Source organism: Caretta caretta, chromosome 20 (genome assembly GCF_965140235.1).
Source record: "Caretta caretta isolate rCarCar2 chromosome 20, rCarCar1.hap1, whole genome shotgun sequence".
NCBI classification, from domain to species: domain Eukaryota; kingdom Metazoa; phylum Chordata; order Testudines; family Cheloniidae; genus Caretta; species Caretta caretta.
Genome location: NC_134225.1, coordinates 19,280,859 through 19,307,083, shown reverse-complemented (window position 1 = coordinate 19,307,083; position 26,225 = coordinate 19,280,859). Strand labels below are relative to the sequence as shown.

The following is a 26,225-nucleotide window of genomic DNA, read 5'->3' as shown; positions in this document are numbered from 1 at the left end:
TGCAGAATTCAGAAGGCAGAGAGTGCCATTTCCTGCTGCACTCCCCAGGGACACTTGGGATTATTTTCGCTTTGCATTGAAGCGGTGGAGAAGGTGACAAATTCCTGAGCTTGTGGATTCCTGAAAACTGCCCCCAGACAAGCTGGGAGAGAAAGGGTCAGGGACTGTGTCAGAGGCACCCAGAAGCTCCCCAACATATGAACAACTCATTGTCTCAAAGATAACACACACAAGTCTGTGCTTCAAGGGACCCTGATGCATGGATTGGAAAGGCTTTAAATTCAAGGGGAACACTACCAAAAAATCAGATCAAAACGGCACAGAGGTGCACGTCAGCAAATGTGTTTGTCTGTAACTCATCCTTTCCTTCCCTTCCCCCCCCCCCCCCCAGCACTCACCCTCAAAGCCCCCTTCCTAGCCACATCCACAAACAGAAGGGAAGAAAGCCTCTCTCCTTCCTGATGGTTTCATGAGACCCATCGCTCTGGAAGGATGCAGCCCATGGCTGCTTGCAGGGGGCAGGGACAGCGTGTTCTGCACTCTCAGCAGATCGGAAGGACTGAGTCCAAGCAGGTGTATTAATAGAAGCTGTGCTCTAGAGGCTAGGGCAGTTTATCATATGCCTCTAAACCCTGGAAACAACAAGAATCTCATGCAGGGGTAGCAGCAGGAGAGATACTGCTGAGGCAGTCAACATCTGAAAATACAAACAGCCAACTCTGGACATGAGGGACAGACTGGGGGACTTAGTACACCAGAAGGGGGTCGGGCAGAGCCACAGATCAAGAGAGCTTGAATCAGCAAGTGGTTGGAATCAGAGAAATCGATCTCAAGCCACCATGACCCTGCAGGCCGCCTATGGGATCCCCATGGGAAAGAAGAGGCTCTCCACTGTAGACGGAGCTGGAGACAGAAAGCATGCTCATTTCAAGAGCAAAGCGGAGGGACGGTGGAGCAGCCCACTGGTCACAGAAAGGTAAGGGACATCCCTGCTAAACAAAACAACTCCCTGCTACAGAGAAAAAGCTGCTAACTGTAAAACAGTCAGGCTGGGCTCTGCTGCACAGACTGGACTCACCAATCTGGGTACTGAGAAAGTTTACCCTGAGTCTGGACTAACTGCCTGAGGTTCCTTGCAAGAACCTCAAAACAGGTCTAACCTGTTCCCAACAGAAACAACAGCATGTGGTAGAAAGCCACAGGCGTATGTGCAGGGTACATATCCCTGGCAATGAGATGGGCTAAACAGTGATTCTCAAACTTTTTTACTAGTGACCCCTTTCACATAGCAAGGCTCTGAGTGCGAATCCCCCATCAATTAAAAATGCCTTTTTATATATTTAACACCATTATAAATGCTGGAGGCAAAGCAGGGTTTGGGGTGGAGGCTGACAGCTCGTGACCCCCTGTGTAAGAACCTTCCGACCCCCCGAGGGATCCCGACCCCCAACTTGAGAACCCCTGAGCTAAAAGGTTGCAAACAGGATCAATTGGGCACATGTAATTATTTCTCCTCTTGCACAACTTCTCCCTAGAGATTCCCAGTCACAGAGCTCGCTTGGAGCGAATTAGAAAGCAGCATGCACCATCTGAAATCAAGCCATCTGCTTTGGCCTCTTAACACCAGAGGGACACAAGTAATTATGACCTTGCCAATAATCAGACACATCGTGAGCCCAGGGCCTAAAACTCTGCTTGCTGTAATTATTTAAGAGACCATAGGCGGGGGTAGGGGGAAGGTGTTCTGGTGTAAATGGCACATGCCATTACTGTACAGATGGACTGTGGTTTTCCAGCAATGGCTGACACTGACTCAGACTCCAAAGTCCAGGCTGGTGACTAGGAAGGACAAACAGGTGTCTGGGGAGCAGCCAGCTGCCCCACAAGTGAAGACAGGAATTTTCACATAGGCAGCACTTTTCATCTGAGAATCTCAAAGGTGGGTCAGTATCATTATCCTCATTTCACAGAGGGGGAAACTGAGGCCCAAAATGATATACCCGAGGTTTCACAATCCGTCAGGGTGGGGCCACAAACAGAACCCAGATCTGCCAACTTCCACCCCCTGGCTCTAACCACTGGAAACACTGCTGCTCCCCAGGATGGAGACAGCAGAACCGGCACATGCTTTAGAAGGGAGCGTCTGGTATGCGGGCTTCTGAGAGAGATTGGCTACTGGGCCCACCCAGCATGCTCAATATGTTGAATACTAATCCTCCCAGGACCCAGAGAAGGAGTTTCTTAGGGAAGGACAGAATCCAGGGATGGTTGGGGAGAGGCCTTTCTCACGGACACTGGTTGCAGGGGGATCTTAGGCTCGGCATACAGTGTCTGGAACAGTGCGTACTGCGGGGCAGAGAGCCAAAGCCCCCAGGAAGCTGTGGGCTGCCTCACCCATGTTTATTAGGGGAAGAGCTGACCAGAAGTGGAGGGCATAGCACGTGGTAAAGCGTCAAGCAGCTGCGGCTCCGTGCATGCTGGGAGCAGAACCCAGAATCCATGTGTAGTCTCAGAACCAGATGCAGAGCTCAGCACGCTCTTGTCTGTGCTTAACGGTCAGTGACACCAATTGCTGAACTGGGGCTATTCCCCAGAGTGGAGACAAGGCCCAGGAGACAGCCGGGATGGGGATGGAGTTCTATTTCCCCATTTACCAGGTTCTCTTCTAGTTAACACTGAATGAGGAGATGAGCTGATCATATTCCTGTAAGAAGCACGAGCCATCTCTGGGATATGGACTGGATCTCATGGTCAGTGCATGTGGGGGCTTTAATATAGGGACAGTCTCATCCGCACAGGGGAAGTTCTCCTAAAGGAGCAGCATTCCTTTTGTGGGGCACCAACGGCTGGACAATGAAGGAACTCTTCTGCTGGAGGATTGCAACGTCAGCAGCTAGTGGTTGTCAGTGCACAGCACAGCTACCATAGGGCAGGAGATTCTCCCACCTGAAACACAGCTTCATCCTAGCCCCCTTTAGCACTCCATGTCCCCTTAGGCTAGGGAGTGTGTTGTGCACTCAGTGCTCCTGCATGGGGCTGTCTGGCCATCAGGAAGCTGCATCTCTAAAAGCCTCATTTACCCTGATCTGTTAGAGCAGAGGGTCCCAGAGGCAGTTCCACTGAACTGGCGACCGAAAATGGAAGGGGCCCCACCCATGGGAAACCCAGCACTGGGTTAGGCCTGCTTTGGCAGGCTGACTGCAGAGCACCTGCAGAGCTGCTGTTTCTAGGACATCCTTGACAGGTACCAGAAAGGACGTTCTAATGAGGAGAGACAGACACAGACAGCCACTGTTGCTTTAGTGCTGTGACAATGACCACTCAGAAGATACCTCACTAGCTGTAGCAGCGAGCAGACCTTAGCAGCGAGCAGACCTTAGCAGCGAGAACCAACTAGAGAAGCTATGACCAATCTGTATAAAGTGCTTGGTTCAGAAGACACTTCTTGGTAAATTAAGTGGTGGCCAGATCCCCACTGGAGCTTCCTAGAGGAGTCTAGCTCTCCCCATCTTGGAAGCACCATCACTCAGGACACCCCTCCTGGCAGCAAGAGGGGCTGGTCAAGGCGCCCCTCCAGAAGCAGTCACAGTGGTCCTTGAATTGTTCAGAGGCCAGTACCCTAAAAGGGACTTACACCACAGTCAGCCTTCTCTAGGTTCCTGGATAGCAGTGGAGTCATGCAATGCCCAATTCCCTAGCCTCTAATGCCAAAGCCTCCCTTGCACAGATCCTTCCACGATTCAATTCATTTTACCACCGGTTGCACCTGTCCCGTACGAATCTGGTTTTAAGAGGCTACAAAGACCACACTCCAAACTGAAGAGCAGAGACGGGGAGAACTCTGAAGGCTGAATGAGGGGGTGCAAACCCAAATATCTTCCCCCACTAGCAGGGACCCCAGAAAGATCAGATCAAATGAGGGGAGAGAACAAAAGTTGTAGAAGACAGTGAATCCTGTACATTACAGCAAAGGAGGATAGAAAAGTGGGGACTGGGGGGGTACACGGCTTCTTTAAAAGGAAAAAATTGGGGTGATAAATTAACAATAGAAGTTTGGGTCTAATCTACCAGCTTTTCCTGGAAGACCCAATGGATAGAGAACTTGTAAGAGGACTACATCACAAGCACAAAGGACGTGAAACCTGAGCACTAAGAAGTGATTTGCATTCAGACCACTGAAAATTTTGGTTTTGCACAACAGCAATTTAACATGAAAGCCTAACAAACAGTGGGAAGGAACGTTCTTTGGTAACTGTTTGGCACCTTCATCCAAAACCCCAACCTGTTCTATTAAGGGCTGAGAAAGCTCCCAGGTTAGCTCTCTGGACCTCCATGAGGACTGTAGCATAAGACAGGATGAGAAGGCTAGATAGTCATGATATTTTTAGAGGAGGGGGTGAACTAAGTGGGGAAAAAATAACTTTTAGATGAACTTTCAAAGAAGCAAACAAAGGCATGAGCCCAACTCCTTCCCAAAACCATCCCCACATGCAGATCACAGTTAAGCTACTCATCAGAAGAATGGTGCCAGGCTGGCAGGTGAAAGTAGCAGAGCTGTTTATAAGAAAGATCCTACAACATGGCCTTGTTAGTACAGGCCTGGTGCCAGCAAACAGTGGGCTCTGCAGCCTTCAAAGCACCAAAGGAAGGGCCACTAGACTTCAGCCCTTTCCTCCTAGCCTTTGCTAATGCCAATGGGAGGCGCATTGCAAAATCCACAAGCTCCAAAGGGCATGGAGCAGAAAGCAGTGAAGAGAGACACACCAAAAATCCTTGTCTGGGAGAGCCAGTCACAGCCCACAAGGCAGAGAGCTGCTGCAGCAGGGGCCCCTCCCTCTGTACAGGGTGAACTCAGAGACTGGAGACCTCTTCTGGGGCAGACTCCACTCCTTCCCCCCTTCAAGGGTAACCACATACAGCACTGGAATGTGGGAACTTTATCCCTTAACTCCTGCTAATTGGGAACATAAACAGCCTCAGTCTGTGCCTGGCCATCGGACGCTCCTGGAACTTCTCAACCAAGGCAGACATAGCCCCGTAAAATGCTCCACCTTGTTAGGTGTAACGTGCAGCACAGTTCTGCGTTCCATTCGCTCAGGGCCCATGATAGCGTGTTTCACTCCGACTCAAGTTTGCTTCTCCTCCCTCAGTGCTCAGCCCACATGTGGAAAGCAACGATGATCTCCGTTACATCATGGCAAATCCACTGGAGCTAGCAGGATTACACTAGATTTACACCCGTATAAGTGACAGCAGAATCTGGCCCACGTTTCACACACACAGCCTGTACAAACTTGGTACTTGGAATCGGATCAAGGGGTCAGACTTACAGCATGATGGAGGTGTTTGGACACTTGCAGTGATCTATATCTTGGCAGGTGGATGGCACTTGTCCCAGACATATATTGGCAGTGAGAGTTATTTTCCCATCCCCTGTGGGTGCGTTTGAAATAGCAACAGGGTAGAAGGAGCAAGAGCTATAGACATCCACGTTAGTTCTGAAAAATTGTCCATTAGAACAGGAGAAAATAAAGATATTTTTAGAGGGCAAAAGCAGCATAGAGCAGTAGAATCATCAGCCAGTGGAGTGAGGAAGGTGTGTGAGAAAAGACCCGATACAGAAAAGACTTGTGCTGGAATTATCTTTATAAAAGAAGATACAAGAACAGCCCTGCTGGGTCAGGCCAATGCTGCATCTAGCCCAGTGTCCTGTCTTCTGATGGTTAGGCAGATAGATGCCTGGGGCACATGGAAGGGATGAGCCTGGGGCTAAAGTACAGGAGTGGGGGGGGGTCAAGACTGCTGGGTTCTACTCCCAGCTTTGACATCGATCAAGTCCTTTCCCCTCTCCGCGCCTCAACTTCTCCCTCATAAAATGGAGGTGGTGATACTGACCTAGCTCAAAGGGTTGAAGTTTAATTAATTAATGGTTGCAAAGAGCTTTAAAAGCATTATTGCAGGGCCAGATTTTCAAGAGCTCTTACTGTGACACTATGCCCCCATATTCTTCATAGAGATATTGTTATGATAGGATTATGGCATAACTAAGATGTGTTCTATGCAAGATGGACCACATGAGAGATCACTGGAAAAGTTATGATTTACTGAATATGATTATCCTATCCTGTTGGGAAGGGCCATTAGGGCAAACAATACGTCTTTGAAGACGCTAATCTCCCACCTTCCTGGGAAGCTGCAAACAGCCTCCGAGTTATGGCTGCAGGGCCATGTGACCAAGCTACCTGGTACTAGACTCCATGATGATATGAGTGTTTTTCCACTGATTGTGGGTGGGAATCGCATTGTTGGGATTATTTTTCACTTATCAGTGTTGAATTTCATCTGCTATTTTGTTGTTGCCCAGTCACCCAATTGTGTGAAATCCCTTTGTAACTCTTCGCACTCAACTTTGGACTTAACTGTCTTGAATAACTTTGTATCATGTGCAAACTTTGCCTCTTCACTATTCACTGCCTTTTCCAGATCATTAATGAATATGTTGACCAGCACGGGCCCCAGTACAGTTCCTTAACCTCTTTCCATTATGAAAACGGACCCATTTATTTCTACCCTTCATTTCCTGTCTTTTAACCAATTGCTGATCCATGAGAGGACCTTCCCTCTTATCCCATGACTACTTAGTTTCCTTAAGAGCCTTTGGAGAGGCACTTTGTCAAAGGCTTTCTTAAAATCCAAGTACATTATATACCCTGGATCTGCCTTATCCACGTGCTTGTTGACTTCCTCAAAGAATTCTAATAGACAGGTGAGTCACGACTTCCCTTTACAAAAGCTGTGTTGACTCTTCCCCCAACAAATCGTGTTCATCTATGCGTCTGATAATTCTGTTGTTTACTATAGTTTCAGCCAATTAGCCAGGGACTGAAGTTAGGTTTACAGGCCTGTAATTATCAGGATCACCTTTTGAGCCCTTCTTAAAAATCAGCCTTACATTAGCTACCTTCCAGTCATTTGGTACAGAGGCGTGTTTCAGTGATAGGTTACATATTACAGTTAATAGTTCGCAATTCTGTATTTGAGTTCCTTCAGAACTCTTGGGTGAATACCATCAGGTCCTGGTAACTTTTATTACTGTTTATCAATTTGTTCTAAAACCTCTGCTATTGACTCATCAGTGCGGGGACAGCACTTCAGATTTGTTGCCCAAAAAGGAGAGCTCTGATGAGGAGATCTCCCCTACATTCTCTGTAGTGAAGACCGATGCAAAGAATTCATTTAGCTTCACTGCAATGACCTTGTATTCCCTGAATGCTGCTTTAAAACCTTGGTCATCTAGTGGCCCTACTGCTTTTTTGGCAGGCTTCTGTTTCTTAAAAAAAAAAAATCTTACTGTCAGTTTTTGCATCTTTAGCAAGTTGCTTCTCAAATTATTTCTTCCAGTCTTATTATACTTTTACACATACCCTGCTGGAGTTTGTGCTCCTTCCTATTATCCTCACCAGGATCTGCGTTCCAAGTTTTAAAAGGTGTCTTTTTGGGTATGTCTACACTGCAGTTAGACACCCACAGCTGGCCCATGCCAGCTGACTCGGGCTCATGGAGCTGTTTGTGGTGTAGACTTTTGGGCTCAAGCTGCCCAGAGCTCTGGGACTCTCCCACTTTGCAGGGGCCTAGAACTGAAGCTCCAGCCAGAGCCTGAACATCTACTCTGCAATTAAACAGCCCCTTAGCCCAAACCCCGTGAGCCTGAGTCAGTTGGCATGAACCAGCTGGGGGTTTTTAATTGCAGTTAGACATACCCATAGCCTCTAACAGCCTTCAGTATTCTGCTGTTTAGCCATGATGGCATTTTTTTTGGTCCTCTTAGTCTTTTGTGATTTGGGGTATACAGTTAGTCTGAGCCTCTATTATGGTGTTTTTAAGTAGTCCCATACTGCTTGCAGGCATTTAACCCTTGTGGTAGCTCCTTTTAATTTCTAAGTGTCCTCGTTTTTGTGTAGTTCCCCTTTTTAAAGTTAAACATTACTGTAGTGGGATTTTTTGGTATTATCCCCCCTACAAGGATGTTAGATTTAACCACTTTATGGTCACTATTACCAAGCAGTTCAGATATAGTTACCTCTTGGACCAGATCCTGTGATCCACTTAAGACTAAATCAAGAATTACCTCTCCCCTTGTGGGTTTCCAGGACCAGCTGCTCCAGGAAGCAGTCATTTATGCTGTCTAGAAATGTTCTCTATATCACACTTTAAGGGGACATTTACCCAGTCAATATGAGGCTAGTTGAAGTCACCCATTATTACTGAACTTTCTGCTTTTGTAGCCTTTCAAACCTCCCTGAACATTTCACAATCATTGTCACTCAGTCTCCTCCTTAAGACCAGACTCCTTTCCTCTAAAGTCCTGTCCTGTACGGTCTTGAGTTCTTATTTTTTAAAGCCAGATTCTCCTCTCATTTTACACCCTGCAAAATCTGGAGCAACTCCATCATCTCCAGCAGTTACCCCAGATTAAGAAAGCAGGGCTTTAAACTAGGTTCACCGGGGGAAGGAGACCAAAGCCCTGAGTTAAGTGGGGAAGTGGGATACCAGGAGGAAGCACGAGCAGTAGTGCATGAGAGGGGAGGGCTCCTGCCTCATACTGAGAAAGAGGGGCGATCAGCGGGTTATACACAAATGCACGAAGCCTGGGAAACAAGCAGGGAGAACTGGAAGTCCTGGCCAAGTCAATGAATTATGATGTGATTGGAATAACAGAGACTTGGTGGGATAACTCACATGATTGGAGTACTGTCATGGATGGATATAAGCTGTTCAGGAAAGACAAGCAGGGCAGAAAATGTGGGGGAGTTGCACTATATGTAAGAGAGCAGTATGACTGCTCAGAGCTCAAGTATGAAACTGCAGAAAAACCTGAGAGTCTCTGAATTAAGTTTAGGAGTGTGAGCAACAAGGGTGATGTCGTGGTGGGAGTCTGCTATCGACCACCGGACCAGGGGGATGAGGTGGACAAGGCTTTCTTCCAGCAACTTGCAGAAGTTACTAGATCGCAGGCCCTGGTTCTCATGGGAGACTTCAATCACCCTGATATCTGCTGGGAGAGCAATACAGCGGTGCACAGACAATCCAGTAAATTTTTGGAAAATGTAGGGGACAATTTCCTGGTGCAAGTACTGGAGGAACCAACTAGGGGCAGAGCTCTTCTTGACCGGCTGCTCACAAACCGGGAAGAATTAGTAGGGGAAGCAAAAGTGGATGGGAACTTGGAAGGCAGTGACCACGAGATGATCGAGTTCAGGATCCTGACACTAGGAAGAAAGGAAAGCAGCAGAATACGGACCCTGGACTTCAGAAAAGCAGACTGACTCCCTCAGGGAACTGATGGGCAAGATCCCCTGGGAGAATAACATGAGGGGGAAAGGAGTCCAGGAGACCTGGCTGTATTTTAAAGAATCCTTATTGAGGTTACAAGGACAAACCATCCCGACGTGTAGAAAGAATAGTAAATATGGCAGGCGACCAGCTTGGCTGAACAGTGAAATCCTTTCTGATCTTAAACACAAAAAAGAAGCTTACAAGAAGTGGAAGATTGGACAAATGACCAGGGATGAGTATATAAATATTGCTCGGGCATGCAGGAGTGAAATCAGGAAGGCCAAATCACACCTGGAGTTGCAGCTAGCAAGAGATTTTAAGAGTACCAAGAAGGGTTTCTTCAGGTATGTTAGCAACAAGAAGAAAGTCAAGGAAAGTGTAGGCCCCTTACTGAAGGAGGGAGGGAACCTAGTGACAGAGGAAGTGGAAAAAGCTAATGTTCTCAATGCTTTTTTTGCCTCTGTCTTCACAAACAAGGTCAGCTCCCAGACTACTGCACTGGGCAGCACAGCATGGGGAGGAGGTGACCAGCCCTCTGTGGAGAAAGAAGTGGTTCGGGACTATTTAGAAAAGATGGATGTGCACAAATCCATGGGGCCGGATGCGTTGCATCCGAGAGTGCTAAAGGAGTTGGCGGATGTGATTGCAGAGCCATTGGCCATTATCTTTGAAAACTCATGCAATCGGGGGAAGTCCCGGACGACTGGAAAAAGGCTAATGTAGTGCCCATCTTTAAAAAAGGGAAGGAGGAGGATCCTGGGAACTACAGGCCAGTCAGCCTCACCTCAGTCCCTGGAAAAATCATGAAGCAGGTCCTTAAGGAATCTATTCTGAAGCACTTAGAGGAGAGGAACGTGATCAGGAACAGTCGGCATGGATTCACCAAGGACAAGTCATGCCTGACTAATCTAATTGCCTTCTATGACGAGATAACTGGTTCTGTGGATGAAGGGAAAGCAGTGGACGTGTTGTTCCTTGACTTTAGCAAAGCTTTTGACACCGTCTCCCACAGTATTCTTGCCAGCAAGTTAAAGTAGTATGGGCTGGATGAATGGACTATAAGGTGGATAGAAGAAAGCTGACTAGATTGTCGTGCTCAACGGGTAGTGATCAATGGCTCCATGTCTAGTTAGCAGCTGGTATCAAGTGGAGTGCCCCAAGGGTCGGTCCTGGGGCCGGTTTTGTTCAATATCTTCATAAATGATCTGGAGGATGGTGTGGATTGCACCCTCAGCAAGTTTGCAGGTGACACTAAACTGGGAGGAGAGGTAGATATGCTAGAGGGTAGGGACAGGTTACAGAGGGACCTAGGCAAATTGGAGGATTGGACCAAAAGAAATCTGATGAGGTTCAACAAGGACAAGTGCAGAGTCCTGCACTTAGGACGGAAGAATCCAATGCACCGCTACAGACTAGGGACCAAATGGCTAGGCAGCATTGCTGCAGAAAAGGACCTAGGGGTTACAGTGGACGAAAAGCTGGATATGAGTCAACAGTGTGCCTTTGTTGCCAAGAAGGCCAATGGCATTTTGGGATGTATAAGTAGGGGCACTGCCAGCAGATGGAGGGATGTGATCGTTCCCCTCTATTCGACACTGGTGAGGCCTCATCTGGAGTCCTGTGTCCAGCTTTGGGCCCCACACTACAAGAAGGATGTGGAAAAATTGGAAAGAGTCCAGCGGAGGGCAACAAAAATGATTAGGGGACTGGAACACATGACTTATGAGGAGAGGCTGAGGGAACTGAGGATGTTTAGTCTTCAGAAGAGAAGAATGAGGGGGGATTTGATAGCTGCTTTCAACTACCTGAAAGGGGGTTCCAAAGAGGATGGCTCTAGACTGTTCTCAATGGTAGCAGATGACAGAACAAGGAGTAATGGTCTCAAGTTGCAGTGGGGGAGGTTTAGGTTGGATATTAGGAAAAACTTTTTCACTAGGAGGGTGGTGAAACACTGGAATGCGTTACCTAGGGAGGTGGTGGAATCTCCTTCCTTAGAAGTTTTTACGGTCAGTCTTGACAAAGCCCTGGCTGGGATGATTTAATTGGGGATCAGTCCTGCTTTGAGCAGGGGTTTGGACTAGATGACGTCCTGAGGTCCCTTCCAACCCTGATATTCTATGATTCTATGAATTTGGCCCTCAGATTTGCAATGCATCTTTGTAGCTGCACAAAACATCATGTGCAAAGTTTACAGGACCACAAGCCAGAGTTCAGCACCCAACGTGCTCCCAGCCCCATGTGCCGAGTGCTTTTGAAAACCAGGCCCCTTATTTTGGTGCCTGAACTAAAGCTTGGCTTTTTTTAAAAAAAATATATCTGGCTCCAAATAAATCATTAATCCAACCCCGTAAATTGTCCTGCGGTTATTGCAACCGACAGCAGAGCTTGATTTTGCATGAAGTGACGTGGCAGTGGCGTCTCTTTAATACTGTGCTGTATGAGGTTTATTTCATAGCTGTGCTGGCTCTCCAGTTATAGCAAGCAACAGGTGTTTGTCTTGGCAGAGCTTGGGAGCTTCGCTTGGGAGCATGACTCTGCAGAGGGCAGCAATAATGGAAACCCCGGCACAAGCCTTAGCCAGAGACATTTTCCAGCAAGAGGGTCTTTCTGAGCAATCACATAACTGATTGTGGAAAGAGTCCTGAAATCCATGGTAAACAGGGGGTGGGGAGACATCTATGTACTTATCTGGCCCTGTTACTATGGTACCCAAGGATCTCACAATCTTCAATTTATTTATCCTCACAGTCCCCCTGTGAGGCAGGGCAGTGCCATTATCCGCATTATACAGATGGGGAACTCAGACACAGAGAGACTAAGTGACTTGTCCAAGGTCATGCAAAAAGTCAGCTGCAGAGCAGGGAAATGAAACGGGGTCTCCAAAGTTCTTGGCTAGCACCTGGACCACCGATGCTCAAGATTATTTCAGTGGGCACCATGACAGGGCAAGACAAAAGGGTGCCTGCCTCACCAACTGGACTCTGCTGACAGGAGAGGACTGGCTCAAGGACACTTGCAGAAGTGGGGGGCCTCATGTGGGCGAGAGCAGCAGGTTAACATATAACAGGCTTTTGGGGAGGATGCATTCCTGATATGCACATGAGCTCAGCCAGTCAGTTGTCAATTTCACCAGCCAGCAGCTCCTTCATGGGGTATGGAAACCAGAACAAGACTGAGCTAGCAGAGATGGGCCCTGGAATAGGGGGCAGGCCTGGTGTTTGGGGCGACACTGTGCTCAGAGGCTTTGTAAGATGTCAGAATCCAGGTGTGACTGTATTTTGGTATTAGGCAGCTGTGTCCACTCCCCAGCTTCAACCGCATCCTGCTTTCTATGGAGCTGCTGATCCCAAGCGGTGCAGACAGCCAAAAGCACGATTAAGTTGCAACATTAAAAAAAAACAACCCAGGCCCGTCTCTACAGTTTATATAAATGCTTATCAAGCTGGGCTCCTGTTTCAGGAGGGCTTTTACTGCTAAATACCATGCTAAGCCAGGGCAGGATAGGACCTAACTGAAAATAGAATAAATCAAAAAACATCTGTTCGGCATCAAAGAGCCAACAGCACCCTCTTGCGTACACACGAATGCCCTAGTGCGAAAGAGACTCCAACACCCTCATCCGGATCTGAGGAGTAATTACACGCTAACCGTCCCTTCACATCACTGGAGTAGCAGCACCACTAGAGGCAAGGCAGAGATCTGTACGACAGCACCAGCCAAGAATAAGACCCCCACTGTGGTAGGCACTCTACAGCAGGGGTCTCAAACTCAATTTACCTTAGGGCGAGTGCCAGTCCTCAAATCCTCTCAGCGGGCCAATATCATCGCTGAAGGTGGTGTTCAGAAAAGAAAACGTTTATATTGTATTTTTTATTTCAAATTTCTTAGAAATAATAAAACTGTCATACAACTTTATACAATTCTTCACCTGTCATGGCTGACTCTGCCCGGCAACTAGTGATGGTATCTCTGTCCCTCTCCGCTAGCCAATGGGAGCTGCGCTTGCGTCTCCCCGCCACGGGCCACAGTGGGGAAGTTCTCGGGCTGCAGCTGGCCTGCGGGCCGGGACTTTGAGACCCCTGTTCTACAGACACAAGCGAGAGACAACCCCTGGCCTGGAGCACTTAGGAAACAGCCATTGACACAAGGCCCAACATTTTAAATATGATAACAAGCTTATCATATTTAAATATGATAAGCACACGGAAACATTTTCTTTTAAAGCGCAAACAACTGTTTTAAGAATGCGCGTCGCCAGTGGTGTCTGCAAGCCAGCCATGGCTACTAACCACCTGAAGGTGAAAAGGACTGTATGAACAACACAAACTGATTTAAATCACTTTTGCTGTCTGAGCAGCAAGAAATGCAGAGGAAACAGAATAGTGACAAGTGCAATTTAATAAACTGTTCCAGGAGAAGTAATAACAAGGAAAAGACCTTTCTGTTTATAGCACCTATTTAAAAAAAAAAAACAATGGAGAGAGTGGCCCTTTGATTTGCCCAATTCAAGACCTCTCTGCTAGGAACAAGCACCTGAAGTTTACCAAACCCCTGCTGGCAGGTTTACTCACAATGCACCCTCCTCCTCTGCCAGCAGTACGAGTGTCTGCATCCACAAAAACAACAAGGAGTCTGGTGGCACCTTAAAGACGAACAGATTTATTTGCTCAAATAAATCTGTTAGTCTTTAAGGTGCCACCGGACTCCTTGTTGTTAGTGTCTGCAAGAGGGTTAGAGATGAAGCATGGACAGGAGCAGAGCACTGAGGGCAACCACAGAAAGGGAGGTCACTTGATCTTTATTTGCTGTGAGGCAATAGCATTAAAGAACAGCATCAGCTGAAGAGATGTAAGCCAGACCAAACAAACGTGTTTGGCTGTGGGCACCATGCCCACCTGCTCCATCAGACCGATATCCACCCATGAACAGGGCACTGATATTTACAAGCACCCTGCTCCTTGTAGATTTCCAAGAAGCACATGGGGATCACAAATCAACCCAGAACCCTGCGTTTGCCAAGGTGGGATCCCATCCATTGTGCATCGCTCCTTTCCCTGAGGAGCTGATCAATATTTTGGATACAGGAGGAATGGGGAATTTAAGAGTTAGTTTTTAGAGCAGGAGTTTTGGACAATCCCACCCCAAAAACTCCAACCAAATTCTATTAATACTTGGCACTTAGAGGGGCTTTACATCTTGGGATCGCAGCACACTTTACAAAGGTCAGTACTGTTACCCCCATTTAACAGATGGGTAAATGGAGGCAAGGAAACAGTGAAATGACTGGCACATAAGGTATCAGTGGCAAAGCCAGTCTCCTGACTCCCAGTCTGGTGCCTGATCTCAAATTCCATACTGATCTGCAGAGTTTCTGACTGGCTACACTAACAATAGGACAGAGATGCTGGTTGAAGTTTCTGGGAGACGTAATACCAGTTGTGAGTTTGTCCTGAAATGTCTCATCACTCTACTGCATTCCTAGGGCCACTTACCACATTAGTTCTAGCCTCATCAATGGCTCGCCATGAGCAGTGGCATTGCACTGGCTTTTGAAGTTGCATCCCAGTGCAACCCACAAGCAGGTTAATCCTTCAGCAGCATTAGCAGGAGCTGCCGGATGCAGAGCAGCTAGGGGAGAGGCTTCAAAGAAGCACTTCCATCAAGAAATCCCAGAACTATTATGTTCCAGCCACAGAAAAGATTAAAATTGCCTCCTCCAGAGCATTCTTCAAGGTGACCAGAGAAGAGAGGGGAAATGTGTGTTCCCTTTGTTTCTCTGGGATGTAGACACTGAAGGGGGCTGTGTCAGGTTTTAATATTACAAGTTAGGTCATGTCTACTAAGAAGTGGGGAACTGGGCAGATGAGGACACCACACATACCAAAAAAGAGAATCCCAACTGACTAATAGGGGCAGTGATTTTTATTCTGCCTGTTGGTCTCTTAACACCCTCACACAGCAGCAAAAATAGATTCAATGTTTGAAAGACCCTTTGCTTCTTTTATTTGGAGTAGAGTTAGACACCCAATTCCAGAATTAATAATTTGGCATCTTAAACAGTTTTTCTTTCTTTAAAAGATTTTTTAAAACCCTTGCTGTACCCTGAACGTTGCCTTAGGGGAGGAGTTGTTCGAGGAATACAAAGGCTAAGGGGCCATCAGTTGTTTAAGTGACACTGTTTGACAGTTGTTTGCACACTCTGATTCATCCAGGACTTTAATTCCCAGGCTGTTCAGCAAAGAAAGTCCTTGCGGGAAGCTCCAAGATTCCCAGTACCCAGGCACTGGACCTTGGCATGCTGGGGAGTTTAAACTTAGCTGTCTAACTGATGACTCCAAAGACCGTGGAGGTCAGTATCTGTTACCACAGCTCATCAGATGTATATATGTTATATACTGGATATGCTGTCCTCCTGGAAGTGTACTGTCCCACCTAATTTTTGGTCCTCTATAATGCATTGCTACATTCAAGCCTAGTAACAAGTGCTTTATGTTGTTTGCAAGCCGAGATCCACAGACCATCAGCTTTCAAATGAGATTTGATACAACACCTCTTTCCGCCTCTAGCTGGTCATGAGGCGTTAACCTTGGAAGTCACATCATTCTGATTACCCCCTCTTGCCCCTCCCCCCCACTACTTGACTCCCATACACTTTGACAGCCTTACCACAACAGCCATTACTTTACACTGTCTCAAAGAGGTGAAGCCAGCAGTACATTAGTATGCAGAAGTGGGAGATAATGCATTGATTGTTAGCTCCAGAAGACTGGAAATATTAGCTGGTAAAGTCACGCAGGCAGCTTCACCTCTATAATTCCTTGGAGGTAGATCCAACTGTGCCGTGGGTCTGATGTGCCCAACTGACAGCCTCCCTGTCCTGAAGAGCTTGTTTTCTAAAGGCACAAGATAAAACACAGACCTGGCAGAGTTTCATAGTTTCAGACCAGAAGGGACCACTAGATCATCCAGTCTGACCTGGAGAGCACAGGCTATTCCATTTCACCCAGATACCGCAATACTGAGCCCAATGATTTCAATTAGACCAAAGCACTTCAGTCCTCAGGAGACCAAGAGAGACCAAAGTGCCTGTGATGGCAGCAAACTGATTAGGTGAGATAGGCCCAGCTGACCTAGCAGAGGATCCAGCATGAAGAGGAGTCTCCCATCAAAAGGCTCACAAGGGGGCTACAGAGCCAACTAAAGCTCAAGTGTGCATGCATAACAACCCTCCCAAGGCTCAATGGGCCATCTCCCCTCCTGCAGACCTAACAAGCAACCCCACACACCCAGTTCTCACCCCCTCCCTGTGGTTCACAGCAGCAACAAGACGCTACTGGTACAAGAAACAGGACATTCAGCGGAGATGCATTAGTTTTTACACACACACACACCTGGCCAAGGTGGGAAGTCTCCCCATCATGGGTGCCTTTGGGTGGGAAAACCTCGTTTCCATTTACAAGTCTTCCTAACAATTAGGTTACATTTTGAGCTCTCTTGGCACGAAAAAGGGCTAGAGACATTTTAAGAAAATGAAAAGCTTAAGTGTTCTCCAGCAGGCACTGAATGATCTGGACCAAGGTTGGCCAACAGCGATCTATTGAAAGCTGCACACTCAAGAGTAAGAGCTTACTAATCCCCTGAAAGTAGATTTTAAATCAACTCAATTGATTTGGTCACTAGGTCTCATTGAAGGGAGTCCAGCAAGCCAAATTGTGTCTCTTCTGCTTTTTGCTAGAAAGTGGTGCAAAAACATTAAGACTTCTTGAACTCTGAAATGGAAACCATTCACTGCCAGTCTGGTAGAAAAGTTATACTTAACGTCACATTGACCTCATACAGTAAGTTACTTGGTAGATGTTAATGGTAAGGCCAAAAATGCAATGTCAGCTGCAACTTTAATTATGGAGCAATTACCACGCCTGTGTCATATTGCTCCACCCTTAGCAATAACAGGAGAGAGAGAGAGAGAGAGAACACTTATTGCAAAATCTAAGCTAGCCTGGGGGATCCCTTTATGCCATTTATACACAGGCAGCATGAGATGTGCCAAAGTGTCACCCTGAAGAAGGAAGCAAGATTCAATATATTTCAAGAGTCTCATCAGTAACCAGCGATACAGATTGTTTTACTGACTACCCAGTACAAGTCCTCACAAATGGACCATTATGGAAGCTCTTCTCCCTCTCCACACATCCCCTCTGCTCCAAGCAGCCACAGAACATTATTTCTATTGTGGCAGGACCTCACAGCCTTAGTCCTCCCAGACCAGGACCCAATTGTACTAGGTGCTGCACAAACACAGAACTAAAAGATCCAAAGAGCTCACAATAACCCTGCAAGTTCCACATTCTCAGGGAAGCTCAAAGTTTGCCTCTCTTACAAAAACGTTAGTTTGAGCTGGTGTTTCAGAGGTTTCATTACCTAACTGGCTTCTGTGGGTTTCCCTGATCCTCCCAGCACAGCCATGTGCTCGGTAAGAACAAGAGTAAAGGAACCTTGAGGTTTTTAAATACAAAATTGTTAATGAAGCACGTTTAGTGCTACTGTAAATGTGCCCTGAACAGGAGTGGCTGAGCAAGCTTCCCTCTCCTGGAAATATCCTCAGCCTTTATTTGAGATGAGAAGGGAAGTCAGTTTTCTGCAGCTGATTTGAATTATTTTGGGGACTTTCTCTAGCCTGTGTTCTACAGGAAAGCAGACTAGATGATCACAGTGGCCCCTTCAGACCTCGGAATCTGTGAATCATTGCTGTCTGTTGAGGCTGTCAGCTAAGGCACCAGTTAGTGTCCGTATGGGGGTCAGTGACATGGATGCCTGACTCATGGGAACTGGACTGTAACCCAACAAATTGTTTCACACACAGGTCACTGAAAGCCAATAAGACAGTAAATAAGATTTTTTTCACTCACTACCAACCAGGGTTGAATTTAAACCAGCCACCTAGGAGCACAAGACTCCATATTCCATTATCACTCCCCTACTGAATGTTCTGCTAGCGGTAACATGCAGGTGGGAGAGTCGCTTACTCCTACTGACAGGGAGAACAAGACTCACTAGTCTAGAACAGTGACAAGCATTTTCAGGGCTGCAGAGCAATGAGGAGCTCCCGCGGTATCTTTAGAGGCCCTGGTCCGATTAGTCAGATCACACGCCACACCCAATCCAAGCAGCCTTTCCAAGATTTCTCCCAACTCCTCCGTGGTGGGAGTAAAATCAGGGCTTAGAAACTAGAGGCTGACACTGTAAATACATGAGATACAGCGACAGAGAGGGTGCCTCAGGCGATTTCTCCCTTGGTGTGGAATCCTTCCGTTGGAAGACTATGTGCCAAAGGTCCCTGCACGTCCCCCTTCCATATTTGCCGGGCTCCGTGGTGCCCACTAACATAGGTTGGGAGCCACATAAAAAGGTGTTTAGTGGCAATCCCACTGAGACAATCTAAAGTCTGAGGACACAAGCCAGTATTCCTGAACTAGTTCCTTGGGGTGAGCAGAATGTGATGCACAGGTACCGGTTTTCTGAACTGCAAATACAGCTGTCTTTTGGGGGAGTCCTCCTTGTCAGGGAAATCCCTGAACCCCAGGCTTTGGGGAACAAATGGTTCTTCCCTTTTCTATGCTCAGGGAGGTGATCCAAAGGGCACAGAGCTATGATAAGGCAGTAAGACAAGCAAAGAAAGAACTGTCCACACTGGTGCAGACCTTTGTCCCCTCTAGCAGCCCAGACTGCTAGGAGCAGCACAAATCCTACACCTCTTTATGTAGCTTTTAATTTTCACCAGGTGGTTGTCATCTCACCCCTAGGTGTGCCTACAGTTTTCAACTACCTGTATCCTTATTAGTACAACTGCCAGGGATCATTAATAGCCATAAAAGGTTCAGCTGCCATTTTCAATAGAGGTAAATAGATGGTGTTAAGACCACAGCTGACATGAGCCGACCTGCATAAGATAACCAGTTCTGACCTTGTCAGCGAATCAGGAAGAGCATGTCCACGCACACACATCTGTCCTTGAGGGTGGGAAGAGTCAGGAGTACAATGTTCAGTTTGCAGGATAGTCTGTCGCACTCCAGATTCTCCTCCCAGATCAAAAGAGCACATGTGGAGTTATTAAATCTTCCCCTACTTCATGCCCTGCATTCAACATTCTGGTTGGACAGTTTGCCAAGTGAAGCATTTGGCAAACTGCTGAACTTGCTGAGAGAGCTGTACTTACAGCCAATATTAATAGCCCTGCATATCTGGGTATATATCTGTTTACAAGACAGGTGCAAGGATTGCTGTGACCTCCTCTCCCCATAGCTGTCCAAGCTGATTTCAGCAGCTTCTCTTTACAGGCTCAAGTAGTTTTCTAGGTTGGTGGGTAGTCTGCACACTCACTCCAAAAACATCACTCTGAAAGCAGAGGACTTCAGAACTTTCAAACAATTAAGGAAAGAACAAAAATCATTTTACATTCATATAAGCAGCTTTTATTCGGAAGGAAGACACCCCAAAGCACTTATACTATATTCATCCAGAACCACTGAAATGCAACCACTTCTGGCCGTGGGAGGGGAAATTTTTGATCAAAGCCAATGGGCCATGCCCACCTTTTATGAAGACTGCCATAGGATATTTGGCATTCATGCTAATTACAGTAAAAGTCTGTTCACATTTCACCAGAAATAACCCCATGAGCAGAAATCTCCTTCTAGAGACCACAGCAGTGCTTGGACTTGAAATCATTACACAAACCCACTCCTCTTCCTTTCTAATTGAAGGGGGCGGAGGGGAGGTAGGGCACAGGGTTGAGACACCGGATGGTTCAAGGGAACATAAGCAGGAATCCAGCCCAACAGAGATGGTGAGTTACCATCTGACGTGTCCACAAGACCCGAAACAGCCACAGAGTCCAAATCCTCCTCTACACTGGCCAGGGAAGATACTGGGGGTACGCTGAGGCTGCCAGTTCTGCCCCTGCTCAGGGGACAGAGGCGCCCAGCGTTGTCAAGCCAGCACTAAATTCCGCACACGCAGAGGATGGTTCCGAGGGCGACAAGTGCCTTGTTAGTGAGTTAGCTGGCAGTGAATGAAAAGAGGCTGCTCAGGCAGCGGTGGAGCCAGCACGACCCGGTGACTCTGGGGATGCCCCTGCTGGGGGAAGGGACGTGCAGAGAGGGGCACGTGCATGCAAGCTGCTGGAGCTGGCACCTGCAACAGTCAAGGGCAGGCAGATCTGGAAGGACGGGCAGGTGGGGGGTATCTGCCCCCCTACCCAGCAGCCCCCCCCCCTTGCTTGCGATATAAATCCACCCAATTCATGCGCACCCAGGCCCTTGTCCACCATGTGCGCATGCGTGCTCTCACCCTCCCACCCACATCATTCACTGAGCGCATGTGCCCTTCGCCTGCTCGTCCAGAGATCAGTTATGCGCATGCGCACTCTCACCTCTCCGTCACATTTTTCGCGCTTTACGCGTATGTTCCCCCGCCCACTCATCCCACGCGTGCGCACGAGCGCCGCCTGGTTGGTCTTGCGCATGCGCAGTGGGCGCCCACCGCCTCTCAGGGCGGAGCCTGTGGGACCGGTTCTCTCGCCGCCGGGCTGAGTGAGGGCCCGCAGAGGGGGGCCCCTGCGTTCGAGCGTTGCGGGGCTGGGGCTACGGTCGCCGCCGCCTCCTCACCTCATAGTGCTTCATAGTTCCTCCCGCTCCAACCGCCGCTGCTACCGCCGCCGCCTGGCACCCGCTCCCCTCACGTGACTCGTCCCCACTCTCACCTGGGGGGCGGGGCCTGACTAGTCGGAACGGCCAATTGTAGGAGCCAGGCCGCCGAGAGCCAGACAATCAGAGCTCGGGGGGCTCCACGTCCCGCCCCTCCGCGTGCGAGCCCGCCCCAAGCGTCCCCATGGAAACTGAAGCGCGTGACAAGGCTCCGGCCAATCGGAAGCCAGCTAGGTGGACGGGAATGACGGAACGGCGCGCCAATCCCCTCAGAGCTTTGCCCGCCTGGAGCCAATCAAGACACAAGGCGCGGAGGCCATAACACGGAAGGGTCCGCTACGCAGCCACGTGGCTGTGGAATAACCTTTGTCTCTGCCTGCCAGCATCTGCCCGGCCCCGGCCCCGGCCCCGGCCCCGGCCCCATCGTGCCGCTTTCCTGGTGACTGGTCCCTCTGGCCAGGGGGCCCCGCAGCCGGTCCGAGTGGGCCGGAAAGGCCTGGGCAGGGTTTGGGGGAGGGCATTGGCAGGGTTTGGGGGATCTGGGGGGAACTGGCAGGACTGGGGGGGGGGCTAGAAGGGCACAGGGAGGGTTTGTGGGGGAAGGCATTGGCAGGGTTCGGGGGACATGGGGGGAACTGGCAGGACTCGGGGGGGAGGGCTGGAAGGGCACAGGGAGGGTTTGTGGGGGAGGGCATTGGCAGGGTTTGGGGGATCTGGGGGGAACTGGCAGGACTGGGGGGGGGGGAGGGCTGGAAGGGCACAGGGAGGGTTTGTGGGGGAGGGGGCCGGGAAGGCATTGGCAGGGTTGGGGGGAACTGGCAGGACTCGGGGTCGGGGGGGAGGGCTAGAAGGGCACAGGGAGGGTTTGTGGGGGAGGGGGCCGGGAAGGCATTGGCAGGGTTCGGGGGACATGGGGGGAACTGGCAGGACTCGGGGGGGAGGGCTGGAAGGGCACAGGGAGGGTTTGTGGGGGAGGGCATTGGCAGAGTTCGGGGGACATGGGGGGAACTGGCAGGACTGGCGGGAGGGAGGGCTGGAAGGGCACAGGGAAGGTTTGTGCGGGAGGGGGCTGGAAGGCATTGGCAGAGTTTGGGGGACATGGGGGAAACTGGCAGGACTGGGGGCGTGGGAGGGCGGGAAGGGCAGAGGGAGGGTTTGTGGGGGAGGGGCCTGGAAAGCATGGGAAGGGTTTGGGGAGGGAATGGTATGAGTCTGGGAACCAGGATCTCGTTCCTTCCTGCTATTGTTTGTGCCAGCACTAAGTCACCTGCTGATCTGTGCTCTCGCAGGGCGTAGCCAGCTGTAGGGACACCCTAAGACTCAGCTACCCGCTGGGCACAGTGGGTGGGGAAGGTACAGAGGAAGCAGCACCAGGCAAAGAAATCCAGGTGGATAAAAATCAATGATTTTTTAAAAAAAAAAATCAGATTTTTTTTATTTAAATTGTATGTTTTTGATAAAATGCTTTTTGAGGAAAAAAACTATCTAAAGATAGATACATTATAGCTCAAATATATCTCATTATGGAACAGGGATTATAACTTCTATAGTATGAGATAATATATTCATGTAATGTTTAAGAACAGTTTTGTAAATGAGTTCCAATAGTTCATGGATTAGGGACTCAATCTTATGAGGTTCCAGGGGCTTCTGTATAGATTATTTAGGTTATTCTTTCTATCTACCTAATGGGACTCGGTGCTCAGTCTAGAAGATGCCATCAGAGATGCTTAATTTTACAGTTCTCAAACTGGATTTGTGTCTCCAGAGATAACATGCTTGTTAACAGCAAACATTGTTTTAAAATAAATAATATATAGAGGTGAGAAATAACAGACATCAGCCCTATTGTTCCTCTGCAAATTTGTGTACACAGAGTCATAGAATCATAGAATATCAGGGTTGGAAGGGACCCCAGAAGGTCATCTAGTCCAACCCCCTGCTCGAAGCAGGACCAATTCCCAGTTAAATCATCCCAGCCAGGGCTTTGTCAAGCCTGACCTTAAAAACCTCTAAGGAAGGAGATTCTACCACCTCCCTAGGTAACGCATTCCAGTGTTTCACCACCCTCTTAGTGAAAAAGTTTTTCCTAATATCCAATCTAAACCTCCCCCACTGCAGCTTGAGACCATTACTCCTCGTTCTGTCATCTGCTACCATTGAGAACAGTCTAGAGCCATCCTCTTTGGAACCCCCTTTCAGGTAGTTGAAAGCAGCTATCAAATCCCCCCTCATTCTTCTCTTCTGCAGGCTAAACAATCCCAGCTCCCTCAGCCTCTCCTCATAACTCATGTGTTCCAGACCCCTAATCATTTTGGTTGCCCTTCGCTGGACTCTCTCCAATTTATCCACATCCTTCTTGAAGTGAGGGGCCCAAAACTGGAGTCAATCCCTTACCTCTCTCTTAAAGTGCAAAGTTTCAAAAAGTTCAATGAATAAAAGATTGTTGGGGTCGGAATAGATCTGGCCAAGGAGAAGTCGAGATAAATGCAAGAGAGGGACAGGCAATAGAAACAAAAGTGAAACTGAGCAGCATATTCCAGAAGTCTTGAGGTCTTTCTGAGTGTAGCCTTCATTAATTTGAGATCTACCATACCATTCTCTCGCTAGAAGGGGGAAAACCTATAATGGCAGCAGGCCGTTAAAGAGGCCCAGTTTGGGAATAAGAACCATTCAAGAAATGTTTGCTGATGATGTTTTAAAGAAAGTCACACCAGTGAACTGGTGTAAGTCACTTAAGCACTTGGATTCAGAGACTGTTGAAGTGATCATCTCACTTTAACAGCAGTAGCTTCTGTTGGTGTAGAAAGAATATTTTCTTCCTTAGGACTAATTCATTCCAAACTGAGAAATCGTTTGGGACCTGAAAAAGCAGGAAAGTTTGTTTTTCTTTTTGATTATGAACAAACAGGAAATAAAGGTGAAGACAACTGAGTTGGCTGCAGAAACCAATATTTTAAGTTTCTCATGTTGACCTGGCTGACACAGTCTATTAAATGAAATATTTAAAAACACAAAAACAAAAATTAAACTATTTTAGTTAAGAACAATTTTAACAAAAACAAACCTAATTTTAACAAAAACAAACCTGATTTTAAAAAACGTGAATGTTTAACTAAATTCAAAAATTCATATGCTTTTTTTGTTCTTGCTGTTGAAGAAAAAAACCCAGAATACATAACGTTGTTTTAGTTAAATAAAACAATTTAAATGTCTGTCTGGTGATGTTCTCCTCCTAATACAGCATGGCAAGAAAATCCTCCAAATATTAATGATTAACCTGTTGAACTGGAGATAGTTCACCGCCCAATGACTTCATAAATATCTGCTTCTATTACCTTTGGTACATGAAATAGCCAAACAATCATTCATTTTCTGATATAGCTGTAAAACTAATCTAAAGTTTTCAAAATAAGTCCCTTAAAAATGTATCGTGTGTACCTTCTAAAAATGAAACCTACATCTAGCTCTGAGTTGTGAAGAATATGTATTAAGGTTATAACAACCAACAAGAATGCACTTTTGTGTAGAAATCTATGATTAAATCAAGTTTTCCTGACTCGTGATTTAAATCAAATCCACCCTGAAAGAGATGCACCAAGGCAGCCTGGTGACTCATATGGGTGCAGGCTGGGAGCGTCTGGAGGGAATTACCATGTGAGAGGCAGCCAGCGCCTTCTGGAAGCTTAGGGGAAGTGGGCAAGGATCCCAACATCCCTCCTGCCGGTGGAAGCCCCAGTAGTGGAAGGAAGGGTTCACAGTACCCAGTGTGAGCCCCACCTGGTTAACCTTGTCCTAAATCCAACTCCTAAAAGGAGGCAGGACTGGGCCCACCTCCTCAACCAGCCCTATGCCCTTGCTGCAGCTGTGCCAGGTGTTTGCGCTTGGCCAAGTGTTGCCTCCCTCTCCTGCCCTAGGCCTGCAGCGAAGGCCTAACCCTGTGTTTGGAGCATCCCACAAATGGATGTGGTCCCATGTGCAGGACCGAACTTGCTGGTTATTCATGCTCCTATCTATGTCTGCCCAGGCCCCCCGAGCTTCAGCTAACTCCAGCTTGTTGGGGGCTGTCACGGATAGGGCGGGGGCTGCTGAGCCAGCTCCGCTTATTGCAGGAACATCTGGAAGGCAATGAGCTAGAAGGGGGTTACCCAATCTAGTTCTACACTAACCCCTAAGGAATTTCACTTGCTCAGGTTCTGGCTGAGATCCTACGATCAACCCAGATTTTTTGGGGAGGTGGAGGACAGGAGAAAGGCGGATGAATGTAGTAACATATGCGTGGGTTTTACATTTACTGTCTTTCTAAAGACTAGCCTGTTGATTTTTTAAATCCATGGTCTGCAGTTTGGGTGCTTGCTCTTCGCTGCTGAACTTCAAAACTCCCTCCCTCCTGTGACAGCCGGAGAAAACAAGGCATATGCTCTTATCGTTTCACAGCACCTGTCATCTGAGTGGCTCCCAGGATGCTTTGCAGAAGTCACCAAAATGCAGCCACCTCTCAATGAGTGCACAGCAACAACACAAGTAGTGACGAGTAGTAGAGAGTAGTCTCTCCCTGTGAAACCACAGGAGGAAATGGTGGGACGGAAATGGGCTTGTTGGAAACTGGCGAAGACAGCGGTTAACAGCCCAAGTCTTGGGCGTTAACTATAAACAGGATGGCAGGATGTGAGGTTTCCAGCAGCCCAGCACCTCCTACTGCCCATCAGATCCCTTTATTCACCACAGCCAGAAGAGGTCTGTCCCCATCCAGACCTGGCCTACCCCCTTTCGTGCCTAGGATCATGGCATGATATGAAAATCTCTACATTCTTTACAGTCAGAGCCTTGGGAGGATTAGATTTTTGTTGGTAAATGGCAATTTCACCAGACGCACAACCCTACAAAAAATATTTCCATTGCTAATAACTGAAATTGGCAGAGGGGCAAAGTAAGACAAATGCTGCTTGAGAATTTATTAGAGGCAAAAGCCAGTGATTTAGACTTCTGAATTAAGCTTCTTACAAATGACTAGCGAATGACTAGTAAAAGCAGGTATTATGTGTTGACTTAAGGCTGCTGTCTTTCTGTATTTTGGCATGTGGTGGTGAAAATTTGTGTTTTAACCATCTATACAGCTTTCACTTTTTGAATCTCCGTGTCGACTGGCATTAGATAATTGTCTGACCTCCCCATAATTTCTCA

General features: G+C 47.8%; 1 protein-coding gene across 2 annotated transcripts in view; it reads right to left on the bottom strand.

Moving 5' to 3' along the window:
- The window catches only part of TECR (trans-2,3-enoyl-CoA reductase), a 44,826-nt gene extending 23,662 nt beyond the window's left edge, over positions 1-21,164 (bottom strand). Inside the window, exon 1 of one of the 2 annotated variants that reach the window (XM_048831689.2) lies at positions 21,003-21,164. Coding sequence is in view for 1 of the 2 variants with exons in the window: in XM_048831690.2 (XP_048687647.1) it covers positions 21,003-21,017 (15 nt within the window). In the remaining variant the exon portion in view is untranslated. The remainder of the gene's footprint in view (positions 1-21,002) is intronic. The other variant, XM_048831690.2, reaches the window with a different exon arrangement.
- Between the last annotated feature and the right edge of the window lie 5,061 nt (positions 21,165-26,225).